Below are 12,022 nucleotides of genomic sequence, written 5' to 3' on the forward strand. Positions count from 1 at the left end.
CTCCCCCTTCTCCCAAATGCATTTGTTGCCTCAATCGCTTTCCCGTTACTAATTACTCCGCGTCAGGATAAAGGCAGCGGATCTCCTCTCCGGCTCCGAGGATCCACGCTCGCCGTTTCTGCTTGGACGAACATGGATCTCAGTAAAATTGTAAGTGCTGAACAACCGATTTGTTGTCTTTATTTCAGAAGAAGAGGGAACGAAAGAAAACACCGACAGTAACAGATACACCGAGGTTCTGCATGTTTTTAATTTTGTTGTTTTTTGGTTGTTTTTCTTTTTGGAGGTGGGGGGTGGTGGTGTCCAAGACGTCCTGTTGCACACACAACATACCCACCGGGGCTGTTTGCGCGAATACATGCAAGTTATGCTCAATGCGAGCAGGGGCTTGTTGTTGTCCGCCGATATTGCAGCTAAATGTGGCCGTGGGAAGTTTGGTTTTTGTTGTGGAGAAGAAGGCATGAAGGTCTGAGCAGACAGTCTTTCCAGCGTTTATTCCAGTGGTTTGCAAACTGGGCCACGGGGTCCTTGAAGGGGGTCCGCTGGGTCCCAGCTGCATGGAAGAAACAGTTTAAATCCACTTTAGTTTAGTGGGAAAAATCAGGCGAAGACTCTGAGATCACAGGTTTGCAACCTAGACCATCCTTTATTGGGGACAAGGCATTAACACTTGAGGTTTAATTGGGTCTGTTTTGGTGCCGAGACATGAAAATGTCTGAGAAGTGCTCCTCTGTTGGCCACAGCTTTCTGTTCTTCTCATGGCTCAGTCTCCAGCTGCGTGTTAGTGGCAAAACTTCAGCAGCTTAAATGTGCCACGAATGTCAATTACAGGTTGTATTGATGTCTTTGGGAGACAAACCTAGGCGCACGCAGCGTGTCAGTGTGTGACTATCACTGTATTACACATATCAAAGAGACACTGGGTATGAATATTAAAGTCAAGTGAGATGGTACAGTGTCCTAATCACAAGCAGGTCAGTAAAAAATGTGGAACAATGTGGCCTTAATACACGTTTGAAGGCTAAACAAACAAACTCCCGTGTGATTTTATTTTCCTTTGACTCAGAGTGATGAAACGATGCGTTAGAGGCTAACAGGCAGCCTAAGCGTCCAGTGTAGTGGAGCAGGTGCACATAAGCCAAAGCAACAAGACCGGCCTTTCACTGCCAACATGGATGGATGGCTGTACTTTTAGCCCTTGTATAGGTGTGGGGGAGGGTGGGTGACATGAAAGCACACCCAGAGTCCTTTTTCCAAAGATCCCCAGCAAAGGGATAGTCTGAGAAGTTTGTGGAAGAAATGCATAGAGGAACAATAAAAGAAATAGCCCACATAGATGGTGTAGAGAGGCACCAGGTTCACACAGTCTCTTTTGATACAATAACAGGAAAATCACTCCCTGCTCTGCGAAATAAATCTCAGTTGCCCACATGAAGTCAGCCGGGGCATGTAAGCGCAGACATGGCGTAGGCGTAGTGATGAAAAATTCTTCTCCAGAGGATCTCCATTCAGTTGCACTTTACAGATGACTTCAGACAAACCTATTGATGTTATTGGGAAACTGTTCAGTGTTGTCGCTCGAACAGAACTCCTCAAGGCTGCTCTACATGGGTGATTGCCTTTTTTTATTTCTGCCCCTATGTTTTGGCTTTTTGGCATGTAGTGAGACACACTGGTATGAAAACAAAGTCCAGATAGACGCACGACTCCCAGCAAGCAGACCCTACGTTCCCACACTGCATAAAAGTTGGTGATGCACAGTGGAGCTTAATGGATCCAAGAGGACTGAGGAGCTTGATTGTGTCAAATTTAGAGACAAAATTGTATGAGAGATGCATGAAGGTGTTAAAACTTTAACCGGTATCAAAAAATCCTTTTCAGTGTCATTTTGACTGATGCTGATACTGATATTTTACTGGTGTAGCCTCGCGTGTCTAGTCTCCACCAATGGACTTCTGCTCTATTGCGGCCTACGAATAGTGTAGTTTACGGGAGCTTGTGCGGGTCTCTAAAAAAGCGCCTTTTTGTGCCTTGTGCCTTTTTTCCTTTTTTTGGGGGTTAATTTTGCCTTTTATTTGCTAGTTAGCAGTGTAGACAAACAACAAAAACCCTTGAGAAGGAGTGATAGCGATAACATGCAACAAAGGTCCCCAGCCTGAATCCTAAAGGGGACGTTGCAGTTACATGTCATGCATCTCCGACCACTATGTCCCTGGGTGTCTTGCATTTAAACGCTTACTCTCACTGTCACATTATTGCCTCAACTGAAAACTTGAGGTTTTGTTAATATCAGAAAATTGGAAATATACTGTACTGCCTTCAGTCAACAGAAAAGTTTCCAGAAGTGAGCAGATAGTCAAATATTAACTCATTAAAAACTAGCTTGTAACTGGAGCTTAAATGACTACTCATTCAAAATTAATCAGCAACAGTTTTAAGGGCCGACTAATCAATTTGTCATTTTTTTTAACTAAAAATTCCGGATACTGTTTCCATCTCGTTAAATGTGAATATTTGCTGCTTGTCTTAATTTTCTATGTAAATTAAATATCTTTTTTTAGTTTTGGACCATATGTTGAACAAAACAAACAATTTGATGATAAATTAAATTTTCTGAAATTTTATAGAACAAGTCATCATCTTATCAAGAAAAGAATCTGCAGATTATTTGATACTGAAAATGATCATCAGTCACACCTCTGAACAAATATGCATTATTATGGCTAAAATAAATAAAAATGATCATATTTTGATATTGAGCACTCCAAATCTTATTTTTAGATTTGGCTCTTAAAGAACAGAGGTTATTTCTTAGATGCCATAAATTGTACCTAAATTTCCGTGCATATGTATGTACAGAGGAGCAAACTGTCTCCCCCTTTAATGACATACCTGTTTTTTCCTCCAAATAACTTCGAGAAATAACGTCTCCAAGGAAACACATCAAAAGATTTCTTGAACAAATGTAACAAATTGAGCTGGCAGTTGCCAGTCAGACTGTGGTTGCTTAGAAGTAAACAGTCTGTTTGGAGTTTTACGGCTGTGGGATGGATTAATTGGTTTCAGATCACTACATAAGCCGTCATCACGTCCTTCAGGTAAACACACCCACACACACAGACACATTCTGTGATGTTTGCGCATGTTCAGTGTTGGGAAGTAATGAGCAAGTGGGCTGAACAGCCTCGTGGAGCTGCACAGATGTTTCTTTTATAATGCATCTTAATGACATCACCAGTCCTGCAGGAAGCTGAGCTTCAGAGCTGACGCTCCTTCACACAAGGCTGCAGAAAGCCAGCTTATTAGGAGAGACTCATAAACCTGCCATGGGGGTGTAGGCCTGAGAGTTTAATTATGCTGGAGCCTGGCCTTCAACATATATGTGCGTGTGTGTGTGTCTGTAACCGGTTGCTGCCCTCCACCTCAGGAACAGAGGCCCGGTGCTCTGAGGTCACACGCTCCAAATATCCTGAAGCTCTATGTTTTCTTGCTTTTTAATGGGCTCTTAAGAGACTGCGTCATCCCACTGGGCTTATCTGCATCACCAAGGGCCCTGTCATTAATGGGATAGAAGATGCTCAGTACATTCTGTGGAAAACCAGCTCCAAGTTAGTCTGAGAGGCTTTTACGTGACTGACAAGTCATCTCAGCCCATCATCTTTCATGCTTTTGATCGTGATTAGGCTGATAATTGTTGAGGCAGCATAGAGGGGCGATTTCACCATCACTTATGAGCAGAATCATGAATTGCAATGCAGATTCTGTTCACTGTGTTGATAATGGTGCAGATAAATATGCAGACTGCCTCCGTTCCCTCCAGTGAAGCCTCTATTAAGTGACCTCTGTGAGTTGGTAATTTTCCTACTCGCAGCTGGGTCTTTCCCTGTGTGTGCATTGAAGTGCACAGGAAAAATAGCCGTTCTAAAAAAGACCATCTTTTCCACTACCTTCCGCTCCTCAGTAGCAGCAAGGCTCTTTCTTAGGAGGTATGGAGTGACTGTTGTATGAGAGCGGATGTTGATGTCAGATGCAACACATAAAATGGTCCTTAAACAAGCAAAACAGAGGGCTTTGTTCAGAGCAGTGACCTTTTGAATTGGGTGGAGTCACTTTTGTAAAAATGTTTGGGCCCATAATGCTTTTCCGTTTATTATCTGATTTTTGAAAGCATTTGCAAAAAGTGGCATTTCAACCTGGGGTGAGTGAGGGTGTGTGTTTGTGTGAAATGCACTGCAGTAAGTCCAGCTTTCGGTTTCAAAGTTTATTTTTGGTTGTGCATATTGAACCGTTAAGGGAGTTGTATTATTTTCAAGGAAATGTATTTTTAGTTTGTCAAACATTCCTTTATCGTAATACCATCTAAGTATACAAGAAATACTGAAATTAAAGCCCTGGTTGGTAAGTTTCTCAGCCGATGGTATTTTGTGCCTGTCTATCTCACAGGTGTAAACAAACCTTGAACTGAATCAGAAAATATTGAAGCTACTATTATCTAGATTTTCATATTAACAAATGGACCAAATTTGTGTGTGTATGTAAAAGTGGTCGCTAGCAGTGGCAAATCCACAGAACTTTATCACCCAACTCTACATTTCCCCCCAGCTCTGTGGAGCATTTTAGTCACTTCCAGCCCATAGTTTTGGTTTACACTCTGCGACTTTGCTGTTGTGCTTCACTCTCACCGCTCTCACCAGCGTTGATTTCAGCACTAGTAGACAGCTGTCTTCAGTAAAAATGCTCTAACAGTGGCACTGTACACTACCTGCTCAGCACCAAACAGCAGACAGATGAAGTTAGCAACTACCTGGCAAACCGACTGGAGCATTTAACAGCTAAAGAGCCATATATTGCCCTCAGGAGTTGGTGGAGACCAAAACAGAGATTAAAGTGTGAAAATTAGACCTACAATTACCAGGTGACCAGAGACACAACTCTAAATAAATTCTTATGTTGCTCCGTATCTTCTATGAAAATAAGACCTAAATTGTTACAAACCGTATTTTTCCTTGAAAGACACCTGGAGGCATCGGGCAGGAAATGTTAGAGCTATAGAAAGAATGAAGTGTTCGGAGGCTTGACTGACTGTCTCAGCCGCTGCCTGTCTGGGTTGACTGAGCAAGGTTTTTAGCTGAAGGGGGGCTGGCATTTTTCAGCAGGCATGCAGGAAATGGCCAGTGCAGGGTGTGCCAAGACAGGAAGCTTTATGCCCCCCCCCCCTTCAAAACCACCACCACTACCTCCACCCACTGTGTGTCAGCCACAATGACCATGCCTTCACTACTGCACCTCACCATTACAGTGCTGCTGCATTTCCCTACAGGCATGTTTCCTGTTTTCATTCCTCCCTCCATCCTCTTGCTGTTTACTGTTCCCTCTGTACAGCATAGTGGCTGGACTCACTGATGTCTCAGCAGCAGCAGCAGTCCTGCCACCTGCCTCCATTATGTGGCATCTGACCCACCATTAATTTATACTAACATCTCAATGCAAAGTGTGAAAAGTGTTTTTGAATTGGAATATGGCTGTGTCAGATATGGCTGTGAAGTACAATTAACATTACACTTCACTATCTTAAGTCGCAAGAGGAACAAAAACATCAGGTATTGAATATTTGCTTACAATGATATAATATAGAGCACTGGATACACATGCCAGGCTCTTTATATCCTACTGGTTTGAATTTGGACTTTGTAAAATATTTGTACATACTTGTGCTTTTCTTGCAAGTACACCCGGGAAACTGAGCTGAGAAAAGCAGTAAATCCTCATAATTGAGAAACTGGGAACAGACAATGTTTTTGCTTGAAAAATTACTATAATAAATAATTGCTTACCAAAATGGTTCCTCTTTAACTTTCTTTCAGTTGGCTAATTAATGGATTAATGGACTAATTGTTTTGGCTATAGCCCCCACAGATACAAACAAGGAGAAAAACCTTCAACCCGTACATTAAATTGGTATATCACGGAACTCCATCTGTAGCATACTGCTCATATTCCCATAATACTCATCACCCTGATGAAGGTCTTGAGACCAAAGGCTTGACTTTTTGGTTAAATACTGACATTTCGCTTAAGTGTGCAGAGTCTTTCTTTTTTTATAAGAAGATTGAGACAAGAGCCAGTCAGAAATGCTGATATGATAAATGTATGAACCAAAAAGGACTGGTCAGTCTATCGTGTCCCTTCCTCCTTCTGGACCTAAATGACTGGGGTCAGATAATCATAGTACTGTAACTAAGATAGATCACTCTGCTCCCATACTTCATCATTAGGGTCAGACAAGGATACCTCCTCCGCCTCTTCAACCATGAGAATTTAAATCCAGTGAGAACAAGTGTTTACGAATTTACTCTGCCCCCCTTCATTTGGCTCTGGTGAGGTTTTCCACAGTCATCTTCTCATGCTTGAACACTACTGGCTGCAGGTTTGTCTCATCATTAATGTTGATATAAAATGTGCCACAGCAGAGACAAAAATATCCAAGAGCACTGTCTCTTCTCTCCTTCCAGCATGGAGTGACCATGATGCGATGACTTTCTCAAATCGTGGTAGACGATGGCAAAGTGAGCCAATGAGTGAGGGCTGTTTCATTTAGCAGCCAGAAGATGCTTCCTCTCTCTTTGGGCTCTGCACTGGCCCTTCAGTGGACACTGCCAGGCTACGATCAGCATATCAATGCCCAGCTTTCTACAGAACGGTCAATTGGGGCTTGCCAGGCCTAGCTTAACATGCTTTCAACACTGTATCAATAACACTTTGTTCGAAAGCAAAGCTGTGGGGAAAAAAAGATGTTTCTGTAGATACCAAGATGCACAGAGGAGTTTTGTATTAATCTGGGCAGTAATTGATTTAATCCTTATTATGACCACTGGGTATAGTGTTTAAAATGAGGGAAGGGTGAAAGGAAAGCATGAAGGAGGAAGTACAGAGGAAGGGAGTTGAGGTTAGCTCCCTGTGGACACGGTGACGTAGGTTTTTTGTCCACATTAAGCACTCTGTGGAGGAGTCCCTCTGGTCCATCTTTGCTCTTTTATTCTTCTAATCGCTCCCTTCTCACCTTTTGATTTAGTTTCTCATCGTTTCACTGGTTTCACTTTTTCAACTGGTGTTCATGGACACACCACGAGGAGGTAATACGCCATTGATGCCAGCAAGCCGCCTCGGCCAACGCCAGGAGTCCTGGGCAGCTGGCAGGCTTATTCAACCCAAACACAAAGTACAAAGTCTCACTGTGGGCTAATTGGGTCATCCTCATGTGGGAAGCAGTTGCACTGGGAGTTTCTTAATCATGTCTTCATTTTTATGTGTGAGTTACAGAAAGAAAAGGGGAAGCAAAATGAGTTGAACAACCCTGAAAAATTCAAAGTGATGAAATTGAACTTCTTGCGATCTAGATGGGACATTAATGTCTAGCATCAGCTGATATAAAAATAAAAACTTTTCAGATAGCATAGTGTACCTAGTGTGTGTGTGTGTGCAGTGACCCTTGTACTGATGACAACATAAGGTAATGTCACCATTTGTTGTTATGACACATTAACAACCAGAGCAATGACAGGAAATGACACAAAAGTCCCTTCCCTCTTTGCTAATGCAAGGGAGGTGTGGCCAGATTGTAAAAAAAAAATCTTTACTGAGTTTGATTTTGGAAATATAACCTCTCTGATAAAATGTCAGTGCTGAGGGGAAAGAGTATTTATTTATTGGTGATAATATTGATTTGTTCACTATTAAGCTGTGAGTGAGATCTGTGTTTTGCCAATAAAGTTAAATCTGAGGTGAAAAGCTCCACGTGATCCCTTTTTGGCTTTGTAAACGCAACCTATACTGTGACACTGTTCATGTGTTCTTACTAGCTATGAAGATGAGATAAGACCAGGCCATGACTGCTGACAAGTCAGTCATTCACACTAACCGTAGTTACAGGACAGAAATTATGCTAGTAACTCCCCAAATCTCCAGTGTTGTTGAAATTACATTTTATCAAAACTGTGTCCAATAATCAATCCACTTGTTTTATGATTTCTGTTGTCAGGCCCGAGCCAAGTTTATTCTTAATTAGGAAGTGTAATCTCTTACAAAGCAGTGACCTTTCACTCCTGGCCTGTATCAGAGGAAACAGACTGTAGGTTTGACTTATTTCAGCTCTCTTCTGGACAGTGTAAACCCAGCTGTGTTTGACCTTTTACAGCACTGACACACACACAGCCAGAGTTTTGGCTCAGGTAGTGCTGCTGATGCAACAGGACAGGTGTTGGACTTGTAGCTCCAGTGTTCATGTTTAATCAACATCATGCAAGTTTAATGACAGGAGTGGAGGCACGGTCAGCCATCTTTTTCACAACACGGTGCGGCGTCTCCTCGTCATCGGCAGGATTATATATCTGGATGCAGATGGGGCCCAGAGATATTGAAACAGCAGCCAGCTCTACATTCCTCCGGCTCTTCCTCCTCCTGTCCTCTCACCCCCTAGGATTGAGTGAATTACTCCTGTGACTGCGTCCGAATTTCACTCGTAAATTAGATTTTTGTAAAGACAAACCTTGTGTTTGACAACTTGCTCGAGCTGGTGATGAAATGTCATGCACATCACACAGTGCTGGTGTGTGGATGATGCAGTCTGTTGTCTACTGTTGTTTAGAAAAGACGGGAGCTGAATTTTGAACCAGATTGTTTTTCTCTAATCCCAACTGTGTTTTCAGATGTGTATTTGAAGGGATTATGGTTATACATAAAATATCTTCTGGACTGAGTTTGCAGACATTTTAGATTCACAACAGTCTGTGACATTTGTCAGCATATTTGTTTGTTTGCTCTAAGGACACAGAAGGCTGCAGATGTTCTAATCAGTTTAGCAGACTGTGTTGGGTTTGTCTCATCCTAGTGACACTGACAGCAACCAGTGCTCCCAAGCTGTTTCTCCTCATTTCTCCCTTTCATTCCTGCCTCCTTCCGTCCTCCTCATAGCCCACTCCTCCTCCTCCTCCAATGATTCCTCATGGTGAACTTCGAGTCCTGACAGCTCACATACTGGAAGAGGAGGAGCAGACTCAGGACATCTGTGGGAAGTGAGATTATGAAACAGGCCTCCCGTCCTCTGCTGACCCCAGCCACGACACTCACAGTTCAAGATACCATACAAATGATAGTGACAAAATTCACGTTTCGGCTTCAGGTTGTTTTGTTTTTTGTTTTGTTTTTTAATTTTTTAATTTTTAAAATGTATTTCCTTTTTATTTATTTATTTACTTTGGCATTTCAGGCCCTGGTTTTGATATGAGGGGCTGAGGAGTATAATAATCTTGGTTTGATCTTCCTGTCATGGGTGATGTGGTATGTCAGCCAGATGCCGCTCCAGAACACCTTGTTTTTGAAAACCACCTGAAACAGCTTAAACTCTCAAAACAATGCAGGCCTAGAACTTATAGCAGGAACATTTCTTGGACTTGTTTTCATATTTGAAGTCATCATACAACTTTCCTGTTTGGCTGCCTAATACAACCTTGATGGGACGTAAAGAAAAAGTGTCACAACAGGAACAAGTACATGGTTTTCAGATGGCAATGCGGTCAGCCTATCTAGACTGAATATCTTGACAGCTATTGAATGGATTGCCGTGAAATGTTGCACTGCCATCATAAGATTGACAGTTTTGTTTTTTATTGAAATATCTTGGCAACTACTACATGGATTGCCATGATATTTGGTAAAGATTGATAGTCAACAGAGGATCTGATGACTTTGCTGATACCCTAAATGGGAACTCCATTGCTTTTACACGTCAGTGTCGGTTGGGTCTGAAGACTACGAGTTTGAAAGTGAAAAAAACTGAAGGTGTGGAGTTGGAAAGGAGAAAGCTCACCAGGTCTCTGCAGCTCTGCTTGAGGGTAGCGGCTCGAGGCTACATTAGCTGCTGCTAGCATAACTCACTCGAATTTTCCACCAAACTTTTCGTCTACAGTCGTTATCTGTTAACTGTTTTGGTTTTTTTTTTTAACCAAGGATTGGTTCCTCACAAATGTGAATGCAGGCTTCTGGCTTGGAAATGGCTTGCTTCTCTTTGTTTCAGTGATGTATTTTTGTCCTTGCTCTGTATACTTCCATTTATTTTTAAATTTCAGTTCCTAAGATTAAGCCCAGAAACGAGCTGTTTTCTTCACATGAGCATAGGAGGAGAGAGAGAACATACTCTATTTTGACACCTTGCCCTCTAATATAAATTTTACACGGCCTTTTCCTCTTCTGCTTCTCTCTCATTTGAAAAGGTGACTGTATACTGCAGGTGAGATATGTATGATATGAGAGATGTGATGGCATATGTGTCATTTGCTGAGACAGCTGTTTGCCTCTGAGGCTGCCGAGCTCATAAAAACGCAGAGGGGAGCTCGGGCCTCTCAGCTGCTGCCTTGAATACCAACTCTGCAGAAAATGGGTCAATCGAATGCTTCCCATTCCCCAGGTGGTCATGAAAGGAAAAAGCAACTTTCTGAAAGGTGTGAGGGTGTCAAGTTTTAAAATGGAATGCTTGACACTTGAAGGTTTTTATGTTTTTTTTTTTTTTTCAGTAAGTGGTGAGGGAAAAAAAGCTGTGGCCTGATTTGTGTTCTCCATTTCTCTCCTGTGTTCTCCTCTGCCCTTCCTTTCCTCCTCTTCACAGGCTGTCAGCATCAATAAGGCCATCAACACACAGGAGGTCGCTGTCAAAGAGAAGCATGCCAGGAATATCCTCATATTGTTTGTGTGTGTGTGTGTGTGTGTGTGTGTGTGTGTGTGTGTGTGTGTGTGTGTGTGTGTGTGTGTGTGTGTGTGCGCGTGTGTGTCCGTGTGTGTACGTGCGCGTGTTTGAGTGGGGAGAAGCAGTGTGTTTATTCTGATTTTCGTGTGTGTGTGTCTTTGTCTGTGTGGAAGCTTTCCTCTGTGGCTGGAGGGTTATGCTAGTGCAAGATCAAAACAACAAACTTAGTGTGGCCCCTTCTTCTACACGTGGCCTTGCTGCAGAGCTAATTTAGTCATGTGTGAATCAGGCAGAGAGGAGCGGTGTTTGGAGTCTGCAGAGTTTTCTCACATTTCTGTTTCCTCAAACACTCTAAAAAGCACAAAGCGGTAGTCTAAGATGCCAGGGAGATTGAAACATTAATCCAGTATATGTAGGCCTCATTATTTTTTGTTTTTAACTTTTCAAAAAAGACATCTGCTGAATTATTTATTTATATATTGCTTATTAAAAAAACATGAAATTTAAAAATTTACATGGGCAGTACAAACAGTTTTAGTAGTTTAACCGTATCTTTTATGTAATTTTTTTTACTTACTCAGGAGGACAGCCTCTGCATAATCAGCAGCTCATTTGGGTTTTTGTCTTTATTTTAAAATACCAGAGGCATTATTTGAGCTGTCAACGTGAAATTAAGTCCTGGCTTAAACTACAGGAATCATTGACTTCTTGCAGAAAAAGAACACAACAACTTGTGGCAAAGTGGGGACATAAAATTTCGGTTTAAAAAAGCAGTTTAAACTCATATTAAAGGGTAAAAATTGATTTTTAAAAAGGATTATCCTTCAGTGTATTAGAGACACATCTCTGTGAAGAGGGGGGAGAGAGTGGCATAAGACAAAAAGCTTGAAAAAGAAAGGGGAGAGAGGGAAAAAACAGAAAGCAAGATGATCAAATGTAACATTAGTCAGGAGCCAGACTAATGCCATAGAAGAATGTCATGCACTTTTACCCTGTGATCCTTGACTGACCCTGTCACCCTGCATCTTGGGGACCCATCATGAGAAAGGCGCCCACACTTTCTGGGCAGCAGTCAACCGGCTACCCCTCTCCAGCAACGCGGTGCTCTGCTGGAAGTTCTGCCACGTCTTCCACAAGCTGCTGCGCGACGGACACCCAAACGTACGTAATGACGAAATAACGGCATAACCGTTTCCACTCACACATCAGACCACAGAGTCTGGCTTCTTATCTGTTCCACTGTAGCTCTGTGTCTATCTACACAGTCACCCACACAACACTGTC

General features: G+C 42.3%; 1 protein-coding gene across 2 annotated transcripts in view; it reads left to right on the forward strand.

Annotated features, from left to right (window-relative positions):
* The window catches only part of hip1 (huntingtin interacting protein 1), a 48,813-nt gene that overhangs the window by 8,833 nt on the left and 27,958 nt on the right, over nucleotides 1-12,022 (forward strand). Inside the window, exons 1-3 of one of the 2 annotated variants that reach the window (XM_040130346.1) lie at nucleotides 8-150; nucleotides 10,661-10,724; nucleotides 11,757-11,899. In XM_040130346.1, the coding sequence (XP_039986280.1) occupies nucleotides 133-150; nucleotides 10,661-10,724; nucleotides 11,757-11,899 (225 nt within the window). In that variant the 5' untranslated portion in view covers nucleotides 8-132. Of the gene's footprint in view, nucleotides 1-7; nucleotides 151-10,660; nucleotides 10,725-11,756; nucleotides 11,900-12,022 lie in introns of those variants that run through there. The other variant, XM_040130345.1, reaches the window with a different exon arrangement.

Source organism: Xiphias gladius, chromosome 7, assembly GCF_016859285.1.
Source record: "Xiphias gladius isolate SHS-SW01 ecotype Sanya breed wild chromosome 7, ASM1685928v1, whole genome shotgun sequence".
NCBI lineage: Eukaryota > Metazoa > Chordata > Actinopteri > Istiophoriformes > Xiphiidae > Xiphias > Xiphias gladius.